The 15,604-nt window shown below is 47.7% G+C and overlaps 1 protein-coding gene across 2 annotated transcripts in view; it reads right to left on the reverse strand.

Moving 5' to 3' along the window:
• KCNQ5 (potassium voltage-gated channel subfamily Q member 5) overlaps positions 1 to 15,604 on the reverse strand; it is a 579,268-nt gene that overhangs the window by 48,291 nt on the left and 515,373 nt on the right. For both annotated transcript variants that reach the window (XM_027092557.1, XM_027092551.1), the window contains one exon: positions 12,115 to 12,335. In XM_027092557.1, coding sequence (XP_026948358.1) covers positions 12,115 to 12,335 — 221 coding nt within the window. The remainder of the gene's footprint in view (positions 1 to 12,114; positions 12,336 to 15,604) is intronic.

Here is a 15,604-nt window from a genome sequence, read left to right on the forward strand (position 1 = left end):
AAAGAGCTCTAGGGTAGAGGTTAGCACACTTTGGCTTTGCTCCTGACTGGCTGGCTTCCTGCTTCCTCATGTTCTTTTATTTCTTGTACACTAATCAAATGCTCCATATGACTTTTGAAAGGCTGCACTAAGACTGGAACACAAAAGACTAGCTGTCATGTGATCAAGGCTGACCAGGATGTGCCGGGGTTTTTCTGAAATATAATACGTAGGATTCTGGACGTGACATGGTTAGCCTGGAGACCCCAAGCCCAAATGCCTCTAGAGGGAGGCAGGTAATGGAGACAATTGAAGGGGATGGGAAGCTGGTGGTTGGGGTTCCTGGAAAGACAACAGGCAGTGGTGGAAACCTGTCACTTAAAAGACCCACCAGTGCAATGGCATCCGTGTAGCTAACCATTGAGACAGTCCCCAGTGAGCCCACTTCCAGGTACCCACCCTCTGTGCAGTCCCCTTTACATTGTTCCAGGGTTGGTCTGTGTGACCCTGAGGTGGAGGAGGTGATGAGATGTTAGGCTATAAAGGACTGCAGCAGAGGTAGAGACAAGGACATGACCTCACCTCTTACGAAAACACCAAAATCACAACCAACTGCTGGACAGCCATCGCCAAGAAAACTGCTGGAACACACTAAAAGAGATATCCTACATCCAATGACAAAGAAGAAGCCACAACGAGACAGCAGGAGGGGCGCAATCACAGTAAAATCAAATCCCATATCCTCTGGGTGGGCAACGCACAAACTGGAAAGTAATTATACCACAGAAGTTCTCCCACAAGAGTAAAAGTTCTGAGCCCCTAGCCTGGGGGTCTGGCAATGGGAGGAGGAGCCCCCAGAGAATCTGGGTTTGAAGGTCAGTGGGGTTTGACTGCAGGAATTCCACAGGACTGGGGGAAACAGGAACTCCACCCTTGGAGGGCACATACAAGGTCTCGTGTGTACCAGGACCCAGGGAAAAAAAGTGGTGATCTCATAAGGGCCTGGGAAAGACCTACCTATTGGTATTAGAGGGTCTCCTGCAGAGGCTGGGGGCAGCTGTGGCTCACTGTGGGGACAAAGACACTGGCAGCAGCAATTCTGGGAAGTACTCACTGGCGTGAGCCCTCCTGGAGGCCACCATTTTCTCCCCAAGACCTGGCCCCACCCAACAGCCTGTAGGCTCCAGTGCTGGGACGTCTTGGGCCAAACAACCAACAGGGCAGGAACACAGCCCCACCCAACAGCAGATGGGCTGCTTAAAGTCTTCCTGAGCCCACAGCAGCCTGCTAAACAAACCCCTTGACACGGCCATGCCTGCCAGAGGGACAAGACCCAGCTCCAACCACCAGTGGGCAGAAGCCAGTCCCTCCCACCAGGAAGCCTGCACAAGCCTCTTAGACAGCCTCACTCACCAGGGAGCAGACAGCAGAAGGAAGAACTACAACCCTGCAGCCTGTGGAAGGGAAACTGCAATCACAGAAAGTTAGCCAAAATGAGATGGCAGAGGAATATTTCCCAGATGAAGGAACAAGATAAAACCCCAGAAGAACAATTAAGTGAAGTGGATATAGGCAATCTTCCCAAAAAAGAATTCACAGTAATGATGGTAAAGATGATCAAGGTCTTGGAAAAAGAAGGGAGGCACACACAGATCGAGAAGATACAAGAAATGTTTAACAAAGACCTAGAAGAACTAAAGAACAAACAAACAGAGATGAACAATACAACAACTTAAATGAAAAACACGAGAAGGAATCAATAGCAGAGGAACTGAGGCAGACGAATGCATAAGTGAGCTGGAAGACAGAATGGTGGAAATCATTTGCCATGGAACAGGGCAAAGAAAAAAGAATGAAAAGAAATGAGGTCTAAAAGACCTCTGGGACAACATTAAATGCACCAACATTTGTATTATAGGGGCCCCAGAGGGAGAAGAGAGAGAGAAAGGACCAGAGAAAATATCTGAAGAGATAATAGCTGAAAAATTCCCTAACATGGGAAAGGAAGTAGTCACCCAAGTCCAGGAAGTACAGAGAGTCCCAGGCAGGATAAACCGAAGGAAGAACACACTGAGACACATAGTAATCAAACTGACAAAAATTAAAGACAAAATAAAAATATTAAGAGCAACAAGGGAAAAGCAACAAATAACATACAAGGGAATTTCCATAAGGTTATCAGCTGATTTCTCAGCAGAAACTCTGCAGGCCAGAAGGGAATGGCAGGATATATTTAAAGTGATGAAAGGGAAAAAACCTACAACCAAGATTACTCTACCCAGCAAGGATCTCATTCAGATTCGATGGAGAAATCAAAAGTTTTACAGACAAGCAAAAGCTAAAAGAATTCAGCATCACCGAACCAGCTTTGCAACAAATGGTAAAGAAACTTCTCTAGGCAGAAAAGAAAAGGCCACAACTAGAAACAAGAAAATTACAAATGGAAATGCTCACCGGTAAAGGTAAACATACAATAAAGGTAGGAAATCATCCACACACAAATATGATATCAAAACCAGCAATCATGAGAAGAGGGAAGTACAAATGCAGGATATTGGAAATGTATTTGAAATTAAAAGACCAGCAACTCAAAACAACCTTGTTTATATATAGACTGCTATATCAAAACCTCATGGTAACCGCAAACCAAAAATCTACAATACATACATACACACAGAAAGAAAAAGCAATCCAAATACCATTCTAAAGTTAGTCAGCAAATCACAAGGGAAGGGAACAAAAGAAGAATGGAAGAAAAAAGACCTACAAAAACAAATCCAAAACAATTAAAAAAATGGCAATAAGAACATACATATTGATAATTACCTTAAATGTAAATGGATTAAATACCCCAACCAAAAGATGTAGACTGGCTGAATGGATACAAAAACAAGACCCATATATATGCTGTCTACAAGAGAACCACTTCAGATCTAGAGACACACACAGACTGAAAGTGAGGGGATGGAAAAAGGTATTCCATGCAAATGGAAATCAAAAGAAAGCTGGAGTAGCAATACTCATATCAGGCAAAGTAGACTTTAAAGACTGCCACAGAGACAAAGAAGGACACTACATAATGATCAAGGGATCAATCCAAGAAAAAGATATAACAAGTTTAAATATATATGCACCCAGCGTAGGAGCACCTCAATACATAAGGCGAATACTAGCAGCCATGAAAGGGGAAATCGACAGTAACACAATAACAGTGGGGGACTTTAACACCCCATTTACACCAATGGACAGATCATCCAGACAGAAAATCAACAAGGAAACACAGGCCTTAAATGACCCAATAGACCAGATGGACTTAACTGACAGTTATAGAGCATTCCATCTAAAAGCAGAATCCACATTCTTCTCAAGCGCACATGGAACATTCTCCAGGATGGAACACATGCTAGGCCACAAAGTGAGCCTCAGTAAATTTAAGAAAACAAGTCATATCAAGAATTTTTTCTGACCACAACACTATGAGATGAGAAATCAGCTATAAGAAAAAAACTGTAAAAAACACAGACACGTGGAGGCTAAACAATATGCCGCTAAACAGCCAATGGATTGCTGATGAAAACAAAGAGGAAATCAACATCACCCAGAGAGAAACGAAAATGAAAGCACGATGATCCAAGACCTACGGGACACAGCAGAAACAGTTCTAACAGGGAAGTTTATAGCAAACAATCTTACCTCAGGAAAGAAGAAAAATCTCAAAGAAACAACCTAAACTTACACCTAAAGCAACTAGAGAAACAGGAACAAAACCCCAAGTTAGTAGAAGGAAAGAAATCATAAAGATCAGAGCAGAAATAAATGAAACAGAGATGAAGCAAACAACAGAAAAGATCAACGAATCTAAAAGCTGGTTCTTTGAAAAGACGGCAGCCTCTGTCTTGGGTACTCTCTCCGTCTCTTGAGCATGTACTGTCTCTGCGGCTGAACCACACGAGGACGTCCAGGCAATGAATGAAGGGGCCGATGTGAGGAGGGAGTGAGACCTGCCAGCAAGTGCTGCAGTGAGCTGAGAATGGACCCCCCACCCCCTACCCCTCACTGAGCCTTGAGATGACATTGGGCCCAGCAAGAGCCTGACTCTGAGCCAGAATCACCCAGCCAAGTCACTGCAGGACTCCTGACCTCAGAGACTGTGAGAGTGTAAGTGTCCATAAGTAACAGATAACGAATACAGCATTCTAATTCATTTTAAAGCACCCACGTACACATGCACACACACTCTGCTGTGCTGGAGAAACAAAATTCAGAGCGCCAATTTACACAACCCTGCAATTCTCAATAAAACCTGGATCCGCAGAAGGTGGAAAGACATGGCGTAAGGTTGTACTCAGAGGTCACCTGGCATCTTAGATTCTGCCAGAAGAAAGGAGGTAGAATCCATTCAAAACTCAGATCTAAAGCAGGGAGCTATTTTTTCCCCACCACGAGAAACCAAACATAATTTTCCCTATCACTGTAGGGTGACAACAAACATTGGGGAAGAACCTAGAGAAATCTGGACAGAAATCTTGTTCTGTGATACAGAGTACTTGGATTAGAATAGAAAGCCACGGCAATCTCCAGTTCAATCAAAGTAGAAACGCATTTCCCCAGTAATTAAAAACGAGGAACAGGCATTTCACAAAAAGTATTGGAAAAAGCAACCATTTACCGGAAATACGATAAATACCTAATCTCTTAGAGTCTATAACCAGAGATTGAAAGGTCTCTTCTCCCCAACCCCCCATAGGGATAAGAACCCTGGGACACAAGAGCAGATGCTGGGGGACAGGGAGGGTGCAGGACCCCCAGGAGAGGAGCAGGACCCGTCCCTGGCTGAATAAATGGGGAACCCGGACAACTAAGGAGAAATGAAACCCGTGGACAGGAATTGAGGTGATTCCTCCAGGTAATGCTTTTCACCAGTTACCTTGGTGAGGGATGGAAAGTGTGTTTCAGATTCCTACTAAATACCCTACAGGCTTTTGCACAGAATCATGCCAACAGTTAAGTTGGGCATAGACTGGACTTTTAATTTCCAGACTTTCGACCCAGTCATTCTCAGGAAATCCTTTTGTTCTGGTGTGAAAGAAAACCCTCAGGCTTTGTTCCAGGTGGAGCTCAGAGGAGTGGGTGAGCTCCCCAGTCAGGGGTCCCTTCCAGGGTCCAGCTGAAGCCCTGAGGGAAGACAGCCTTCACAAGAACTGAATCTGTCAACACGAGGCAGAGTCATCAACAGGTAATTTCATAAAGTGCCAGGAGGTATCATGTATTGTGGAAAACGATAATCAGAGTCTGGTTGAAGCTGGATCAACAGTGCAGGAAGTCAGGAAAAACGCTAAGTGCAGTGCTGTGCTTGGCATTTTGTGGAAACACCAAAAATGTCAACTGGGGAGACTGAGAAAAACACGAGGGAAGCAGATGCCATTGGAAAAGAAGCGCAGAAGAGGCCCAGCACCAGATGAAAGGGCCGTGTGTGCGGCTGGGTGAAATATGAAATGCTGGCAGCTTGTGATGTATGCTGCCTGGAGGAGAATACCCCGTTGTGGGTACAGGAGTCTGTTAGTTGAGGCTGGTTGCAAAACCACTGCACTAAAATGCTCCCCTTTTGCCATTGTTCCCGTTGATCTACTGACAATCTCAAACAAGATGTTTACGAGACGGTGGGCCGGGGACCCAGGGGACAGAGGTGACGTTCTACCTTCTAGAGGAGTTGAGGGTTCCGGCATCCTGGGCTGTGCATTTCTTCTCTTTTGCTCATTTCAGGTGAGACCCAGTCGGCTGTCATTCACCCAAAGGGAAGATGGGGTACCAGGCAAGCAGCCTGAGGCACGGGGCGTCTGGGGCCGTGAGGAGGTGCTGAGGAAGGCGGCTGCCCCAGTTTTCCCCTGGTGGCCGTGGTGATAGGAAGCCCACAATCTGGGCCGACTGCACGTGAGGACAGATTGTATTATCTCAATCCGAATTCATTTATTTTTCCCTAGGTTTTGCTTTACCCACTTTGTCCTTCTTTTGAAATACAAGGAGTTGGGCCAGTCTGCGGTCACGGTCTCATGGAGATTAGGTGATGAAAGAAAGGAGGAAAAAGAAAAAGATAATGATAAACAAGAAATAAACCAAAAACATGTCCCAATCTGGCTTTCAGACGCTCAGAGGAACAGAAATGACGTGTGGACAGAATACTGGGGAGGAAGCATGTTTAGGGGCCTTCTTCCCTGCCACCTTCACGACGAAGCAGGGAAGATTTCTTGGTTGTGTCAGACACCACTGGAGGTTTTCTCCCAAGAGCCGATCCCCAAACAGAAGCCCTCACATCTCTCCAGTCACACCCCCTGCCCCGTCCCCTGACCTACTCGCCATGGAGGAGTCTGGCCGCAGACCAGGTGCTGGATGCCGACGGGCAACTCCAGCGCCTGCTCTCCTCACCAGTGGTCATTTCAGGCGTGAGACCCAGTTTTGCCACATAAGACGTGACTGGACCGTTTTCCTCACAACCTAGGGCGGTCCCCCCTTTGCCTGTCAAAGCGCCGTGTGTGGGGGAGATGCTCGTAGCCATCCGGCTGCCAGCTTGGAGGAAGCAGCACACAGACCACAGCTGGGCAGAGCGGAAGGAGAGAGCCGAGAGCAGGGGAGCCAGGGCGCCTGCCTCCTGGTTGGGAGCTGTCCCGCCTCTGACCTTCTCTTCACGTAGTGTTGATGATACATTTCCCTACTGGTTAAGGTAGTGGAGCCTGCTTCTCTGTGCCCTGCAGCCAAAGGCACCCTAGCGGGTACCCTGGCTGCAGGAGAAAGGCAAAGAAGAGAAGTGAAGAGAGAAGAGCTCCTTGCAGTGCCTGGAACAAGGGAACGGGCCTCAGGGACCCCCATGATCGGCAGGCATTTTGCCTCTTTGCCCCCCAGCCTCTGCTCGGGGACCCCTGCACCCAAGGCTGCTAGTCTTTATCATGAACTAGAGCAGCCAGCACGAGCCCTGAGGGCTTCCCACAAGAACTGATGTGTTTCCTTGAGCAGCAACAATGTTACACATGTTAAGACATGCATGTTACATGCAGTATTCGAGACAGATTTTTTTTTTTCACGCTCTACAGGGTGGAGCCACCTCCAGCTACTGCCTTATCTCTGTCGAGATTTTCGTGCTCTTTGATGCAACTCTGAAAGGCATTCCCAGTACAGCAGGGTCCGTCACCACAGCCTCTTTGATAGCAACCTAACTAGTCACCAGAAACCTCGGCTTGCCCCTAGCTCTCCCTAATTTCATCGTTTGGGCTCTGCTGCCTGGCATTCCTTGGACTTGCTTCCGCCACGTTCCATGTGCTCGTCTGTGCTGATGGCTGTCCATCTCCTGATACCACCTTCTGCATCTGGAAACAGACCTCAGATGGCCTCACGGTTTGCCTCCCTCCTTGGGTGACAAATGCAGGCCAGATGGCTGTGATCCTGAGCCTCTGCTGGGTGCTTGATTGACACAGAGACGGGTCATCTAAAGGCCGTTTCCCAATTTGCCGAATCTTCCACTCTCTTTTTTTTTTTTGCGGTACGCGGCCCTCTCACTGTTGTGGCCTCTCCCATTGTGGAGCACAGGCTCCGGACGCGCAGGCTCAGTGGCCATGGCTCACGGGCCCAGCCGCTCCGCGGCATGTGGAATATTCCCGGACCGGGGCACGAACCCGTGTCCCCTGCATCGGCAGGAGGACTCTCAACCACTGCGCCACCAGGGAAGCCCCGAATCTTCCACTCTTTGAAGACAATGCAGCTCAGAGGTTTGGCAGCTGAGGCTGGGAGAAGGAGGGGTGGGCCAGTGGCAAAGTCGAATGGCTTCTAAGGGAGGGGGATCTGGCCAACTGAAGATGGAAGAGCAACAGTGCGAAAAAGGAGAAATGAAAGATGCTTAAAGGGAAACCGATACGACATCTGAGGGTGCAGCTCTGAACGTGTCCTCCAGGAGGGCTGGGAAATCAGATGGTCTGGGTGTGCACCAAGGCTGCCCTGCTCACGGCTTAGATCTGGGCAGCTCTCAGCTCCCTCATTCACAAGATGGGGATCACGACTTGCTTCCCTCATAGGGTTATTGGAAGAATTAAATGAAATCATCGAAGTAAAGCATTCAGAACAGTGCCAGCCAATAAATGTTACTTTCATCATTATTATTCTTGTATATTAAAATACAAATATTTTTAAGCCACCTAATTTATTTTATTTTTAAAATGAAAATTGTACATATTTAAAGTGTACACCATGATGACTTGATATACATATACATATAGTGAAATGAAATTGTGGTATAAATTATACAATGGAGTACTACTCATCCTTGAAAAAGAAAGATGTCCTGCCATTTGCAACAAGATGGATGAACGTGGAGGCCATTATGCCAATTGAAATAAGCCACACAGAAGGCTACAAAATGCAAGATCACACACTCATTATATACGGAATCTAAAAAAGTCGTATCCTACCTAAATTCTGAGATTGTAAGAAGAGGCTTAAATACTACTGATTGACTAGTGGAACATTTCTCTCTCTTATTATGAGATTTATAAACTAAAACTACTATTCATATCATATTGGTCAAAATCAGTTTGCTATGGCAGGCAACACCACCCTAGTCCCTTACAGTTTACTTTCTTCCTTTTGCTCTTTGTAAATTTCTGGTGACAACATCTGCCTGTTACTGTCCACTTCTCTGGTACACATGGATGTGGAATTTAAAATTGTGTCCTTTAAAATGTAACATGTAAATTTCATCAAAAATGATAGCAAATAAAAACAACATGCAATACTTACTAACCTTTTGTAAGAGTCATTAAATTATAACAATAATACCATCTGTAGTAAAGGCTATCAGATTTGGGAAGAATCATTAAAATTTACAGATTAACCTTAAACTTCTTTTGTTTTCCTATTATGGTGTCTTTTAGTTAACAGGCTCATTATTTTCCAAATGTAAGTTAGTTATTAACCTCAAGGCCAGTCTGAATTTCTATTTTTCTCTCTGCTATTCATCCACTCTCCCTGAGCTGTTAATGGGCATTGAAATGCCTAAAATATGTAAAGGGAAAACAGAAGTAGAAAAAAAAGAGCCTCAGAAGCGAATGAGCAAATAGATCCAGAATAATTGGGAGTTGGATGCAGTATTATGTATTATTTTCTATGGGTAATAAGTGGATTTTAGAAATACTTAAAACACATAGAGGCACTATATATAAAAATGTATAAATTGAAGTCTACATTTATTTGATAGCTACTTCAGTTTTCTTTTTCTATAAAAAGTGAATTTCTGTTTTCCCAACATCTAACCATGAGGTAAATCAGAGGTCAAGGTTCTGGGCTACTGTACGGAGCAGGGAGTCAGGAGTCATGGTCTCTTGCGGGTGGGCAGCCAACAAAGCTACTTCAACAGGACAGCAGTCGGCCTCCTGTCGCTTGGGGGACTCAGAACCAATTCAGACAGGTATCAACCAGGGAAAAGCAATTCCCTTCTAACCAAAGAGAACTGCACTTGTACGAGATGAGGTAGAAAATGCATGGTTGGAGACCTTTCCAATTTGTGGTTTGGAAGAGAACAGGACTTCTGTTTCTATTTGTCTGACCTCTGAGACATCTTTGCAGTAACTGAAGAGAGTGTGATGGATAGTGCTGACTCTAGGAGTCTTTGAAAAATGCTTCCCCTCTGGCCAAACACACAAGTAGAATTCATTTTCCATATTCAGAATCTGGATTGTCTGACTTTTATATTTAGATGTGCTCAGCCAACCGTAAGGACCTCACAGCACGGAAGCGATGCTTTCTGAAGCCCACGTTGGAAGGGTAAGGACCCGCTGTGGCAATACATGCGTTTCCAGTGCGTGTGGACCCAGGGCGAGGGTTGGAGCTGTGTGCACCCCCGGGGATGCTATGCTGTGAGTTTGCAGGGGCTCCGGTATGGGCTGAATGGCATCCCGACAAATTCCATGTGCTGAAGTCCCGGCCCTCAGTCCCTGAGAATTCAGAGACAGGGTCTTGAAAGAGATAATGAAGTTAAAATGAGGTCATCTGAGTGGGTTCTAATCCAATATGACTGGTGTCCTTATAAGAGGAGGAAATCTGGACACAGACATGCACAGAGGGAAGAAGTGGAGACACAGGGAGAAGGTGGCCGTCTGTGACCCAAGGAGATCTCAGACTTGTAGCCTCCGGAACTGTGAGAAAATAAGTTTCTGTTGTTTAAGCCACCCAGTCTGTGGTACTTTGTTATGGCAGCCCTGGAGCCTAATACAGTTCTATTCGTAGTAGGAGCTGTCAAACCTCATTAGACAGTCCACGTCTACCCTCGGTGAAGGCTAGTCCCCGGCACCGAGACCAGGAGGAATGGCACCTGAGGAGAGGGGTTTGGCGGCCACCAGTTAGACCAAGGGCCCCCAGAGTGAGGGAGAGGAAAAGGGCAGTGTCTGAGAGGAGGACCTGATTTTTTAATAGAAAATCCTCTTCTGCCTTTTTATCACAAAAGCTTTACATGTTCATTGCAGAAATAATAGGAAATACAGATGAACAACATGAAGAAACAAAATATAACTCTGATCTTACCTCTTGGAGGTAACTGTTCATTCATTGTTATAAATCTTTCCAGAACTTTTACTATAAATATATGAATTTACACACACATCCACACACAGCCAAGATGGAATAATTTACTTTTTGTGATCCTTTATCTATTTCAATAATTTTAGACTTATAGCATCTTTTCTAACGTCTGCTACTTCATTATATCGACTGTATCCTAGAAATGGCGTTGGTGGGTGGGAGGCGTCCAAGCTTAGGCAGATGTAAAGGCCTCTTGATATCTATTGCCAACTTGCCTTCCAGAAATCATGTGTCCATTTATATCTGGCAAGTCTATTTTGAGTGCTACACAAGCCTTGTAACTGCTAAGTCTTGACTCAGCTGTTCATGGGCTTTCAGCCAATTCCTAGGGAGGAGAGTGCGGAGACCAGAGGACACTGAGATCTGGGCCGCCAGTGACTCGGGACACTGGGGGCTTGGTGTAGGGCCGGGAGGGGTGTCCGGTGCTGGGGGGAGCACTTCCCACCTTAGCACAGCGGCAGGAGGAGGGCAGCTGGCGGGTCAAGTGTGCAGCCCAGATGGCAGCTGCGAGCTCCGCCAGGAGGGCCTGTGCCGGGTCAGCCACTGGGCGCTGCTGGGAGAGCCCGACGTTCCCGGGTGTGAAGTGTGAGGAGGGAACTCCGGGGGCATCCCCGAGAGTGGGGGGCGGCCCCACGAGCTCTGAATGGGCTGGGAGGGCCGGGGGCCGAGGGAGCCTGAGGTCACTGTGGGCCCGGGTTGTTAATTTTATCCCGCTGCCTGGGAGCACGCAGGTTCTGCTCGGAAGTGCACACAGCGGGGCTGACGGCCTTTGCGGGCTTTTCCGTGTTAATGGAAGATGCGATTTGACTTTGGTTCTTTGCCCAGGATAAGAGATCCTGGGGGGTGTTCTTAAAAGGAAAGCCAAGCTAATCTTAAATGAAAAGCAAAATGTTTTACTTCATAAACCTTGAAATTATATGGCACTCAATAAAACGTGTTGGCAAGTAAGCTTCTGCCACAAAATCTGATAAATAAAATAGGTTAATGCCTCTCAGAAGAAGAACCTGAATTTCACTTATCATTAGATAAGAACTTTCAGTGCGAACCTCTCTAACAAAGATGAGCAATGGTCTCTGATTTAGGGGAGAACAGAGCCTAGCAGAAAAGGAACCGCATCCTCACTGGGTCCAGAAAGGCTCCGGCCCCTTCTCCCTGTGTCTCAAGGTTCCCGAGCACCTGGCCATCTTCGGGCCTTTGCAGGTCAGACACGTCCTGTGCGTCTGAAGCACAGTCCTGTTGACCTGATACGCACCTCGCCTGAGAAATAACGATATGCTGGAGATAAAGAATTAACAACACTGTGTCTGACTTCCCTGAAACATAGACTTAGCTGTCAAAGTTGCTTCCAAAAGTAAACTTCTGTACACTCGCCCAAAGCAGGGAATAAATTTCCAAGAAAACAAACAGTTCTTCCCCTGGGGTTGAATCCTTCCTTCTGCGATTGGCACCGGAGAGAATTAACCACTCATCATCTCGAGCGTACAGTGAAACGGTTACGGAGAAAAGGGACGGGCTTACCATCTGCCACCGGCTTGGGCTGGGAGCTCTTGAGCCGCAGCGAGGGCCGGAAGCGGGTGCGGTCGTTGAAGCTCCAGCTCTTCTGCACTTTGGTGGGGCTGCCTTCGGTGGTGATGTCCGTGCTGGGGGACCGCCTGTCGCCCAGCGAGGCCTGCCTGCTCTTGACGCTCTGGCCCCGCGGGCTCGCCATGCGTACGCGCTCCTTGAAGCTGAGCTTCTGGCTGCGGGCGGAGCACAGGGCAGTGTTAGCACGTTTCGGGCAGTGCCGTCCACCCACGTGGGTAAATGCTCGGATGAAACTGCATACGACCATGTACTTCAATACACAGAATGTTCTTAGCAAGTAGGGGCACCGCGATACAGTTTTCCCTTATTGCAAATTTAAGCTTTATTGAACCTCTCTGTTTGCATTCAAGTCCGTCTCATTCCACAGTTTTGCACACCCTTCCTGGATTCAACGAAGCCTGAGACCAAGCACAGCGGTTTGTGCACAATGACACTGGAAAGACCAGAGAACTGGTTTGGTGTTCGCCTTAGAAACAGATTTTAGATTTAACCTCAACTTTTGAGACCTAAAAAAAAAGGTTTTGTTTTTTGTTTTTTTCTGCGGGGGGGGGGCATATCTCTTTGTAATTTCTAAAACATTTGTACGGGAAAATGGGGATGACAGTTACACATGCACATGTATCTACAGGCTGCATGCATTTTATACTCCAGGCAAGATTACGATTTCCGGATCCATGCAGTCTCAGAGCGGCTGGCGGCACTGCAAACAATATTAAACATACGACACTTAACACCACGTTCATTCCGGTGAGACAAAAACCACACAAGGTAGAACGAACGCAGCTTATAATGAACGAGATGACTGACTGATGGAATGCGATGTTGTGTTCACCAGCAGTTTCCTGATATTCGACAGGTTATTGATTTGCTTGGCAGCTCCTGGTAAATTATATTTGTTCACGTTCAGTTCTCAGACACCAGCTAGGCCTGAACTGAGGTCGGTTGATAAAGGAAGTGTTAACAAGGCAGCAAAACACAGAGTGCACCTCCGGGCCCTCCTGAGCACGGGTCGGGCGTGAAGGGCCGGGAAGGGCAGACTGCAATCAGAGACCTGGATTTGGAGGCCTGGCCTCTAGCTTGGAGATAAAAATAGCAACATAGCTGAGGGACTTTTGTGGGCATCAGATGAACTGTATGAAGCTTTGTGGACCCAGTCTGTTTGTGTTCTTGTTCATTTATAAACTACTGTGCTATTCATTAGAAAGTGACGCCATGGGGGGAGGGATAAATTGGGATATTACCATACACACACTACTATATGTGGAGCCCTATGTCAAGGACACCCTACATCAAGGACACAGGACAAAAACTCCAGAATTAACCGAGCCCCCATAGCAACTGTTGCCACGGTCTCTCCTAATCTAAACTGGACAGCACCCACCCCACCCCGACTCCATACTAGGCAAAATATTCACCATGTAGTAACCTTGTATCCTCCTGACCAATCACCTAATGCCATCCTGCCAGCAGGGATTTTCTTTGTCCTGAGGCTATAAAGGTTGGCTACTAGCCCACAGGTCGGCTCTCCCTGGTCTCTCAGGGAGTGGGCCCGCGGGATTCGCAGCACCCCTCACCATCTCTGCTGTTTGTTCTCAATAAACTCACTCTTTTCTAAAATTCTTCAGGTCTGGACATTCTTCTTCCAACCCACGCTCGGACCACGACATTTTGGTGGCCTGTACGGGGACATCTCCTCCCCCACCTCCTCTCCTCATTCCTTGGGACCTCTGTGAACAGGCAAGCTTCCGTGAAAGCAACAGAGGAACTCTGGCCAGGGCCACACCCTGGTGTGTTCCGAAGGCTCCACGGCTCGCTTTGCCCCAGTAACTGCCGCCCAGAACGGGTGAGGGTCCCTCTGTCTTCCTCCTGACTGCGGACTAGGCCGATTGATATTATGCGGGCACAGGTCAGGCATTTAAAAGCCATTAGGGCGCTTGCCGCTTTAAGACTCCCGTGAAAGGATAAGGGGGTCAGGGAACAGACCAGGCTGTTAGCGCATCTGTCCCCAGCAAGACAACTTCCGTGCACCGTGAGGCACGTATTGGTTCAAGCAGAACGCTGAGCCCCGTCCCCTTGGCCGCTGCCTTCCCGGCAGGACTACGAGGCCGATTCCTCAGCCTGTCTTCTCTGTTACACTTTCACCTTTTTCTCCGTCCAGATTGACTTACAGGAGCCTAAGTGTTGCCTCTGAGCCATCCCGGGAGTGCTTTTCACATTTCAGGGCATCGCCAAGCGGTGAGTCACCCGGTGGGTCCCGGGAATCTCTCTCTCTTTTCTTTCTTCCCTGCCCGAGTCGCATGGTGCCTCAGTCGCACGCTCAGGGGTCACCTCTCACGGTCAGACGCGATTGTTGGGACAGTCGGCCCATTCTGTGCCTTAGTCACATGGAGAGATCACCGGGAAAAAGGGGACGCCTCTCTGTCAGCTGGTGACTCTCAGTACCCCCTTTCTACGGCGTACAGGCTAAGAATGGGTTCTGCTATGTCTCGGGAGCCTCCCTCAGACTCACCCGTCAGCTGTATCCTCAGAAACGGGAAAAATTTGACCCTGAAAATCTCAAATAGAAGAGGCTCATTTTCTTTTGTAACACGGCTTGGCCCCAGTATAAACTGGGGGACCGAGAACAGTGGCCTCCTAATGGCACACTAAATTATAACACGATCCTCCAACTTGATCTCTTTTGGCAGAAACAAGGAGAGGACTCAGAGGTTCCTTACATCCAGACCTTTATGGCCCATAGTCAGCATCCGGAGCTGAGGGACTCATGCCGCACGTGTCTTTCTGTTGCCGCCTTATCCCCCCCCCCCCCCCCCACCGTCTCCCTCTCCAGCAGATCTCTTAGATGACCCTCTACTCGACCTCTCCTGTCCCCCGCCCCATGAACCCCCTGCTTCAGCCCCCGACTCCATCTCAACCCACAGCTCCCCATCAGCCACCCCCTTATCAGGGCGAAAGCCCCTCTCCCCTCCCCACACAAGATCCAGGCCTGCCCAATGCCAGGAAGTAGCAAATGGAGACATGGGCACTATTAGAGTCCATGTTCCCTTTCCCATCTCTGACATTTCCCAAATTCAAAACAAGTTAGGTTCCTTCAGTCAGGATGGCCACAGTATTCTTTAGACTCCAGAGAAAACTGGTTAAGATAAAAATTTTTTGAGATTGCAAAAGGGGTTTCTTTTTGCATGTGCAGTTAGAAAAGCTAGTCTGGGGCTTCCCTGGTGGCACAGTGGTTGAGAGTCCGCCTGCCAATGCAGGGCACATGGGTTCGTGCCCCGGTCCGGGAAGATCCCACATGCCACGGAGCGGCTGGGCCCGTGAGCCATGGCCGCTGAGCCTGTGCGTCCGGAGCCTGTGCTCTGCAACGGGAGACGCCACAACAGTGAGAGGCCCGCATACCACAAAAAAAAAAAAAAAAAAAAAAAAA

The sequence above is a fragment of the Aethalodelphis obliquidens genome, unplaced genomic scaffold, assembly GCF_003676395.1.
Source record: "Aethalodelphis obliquidens isolate GAN/ISIS:26980383/991018 unplaced genomic scaffold, ASM367639v1 scaffold3, whole genome shotgun sequence".
Classification (NCBI taxonomy): Eukaryota; Metazoa; Chordata; class Mammalia; order Artiodactyla; family Delphinidae; genus Aethalodelphis; species Aethalodelphis obliquidens.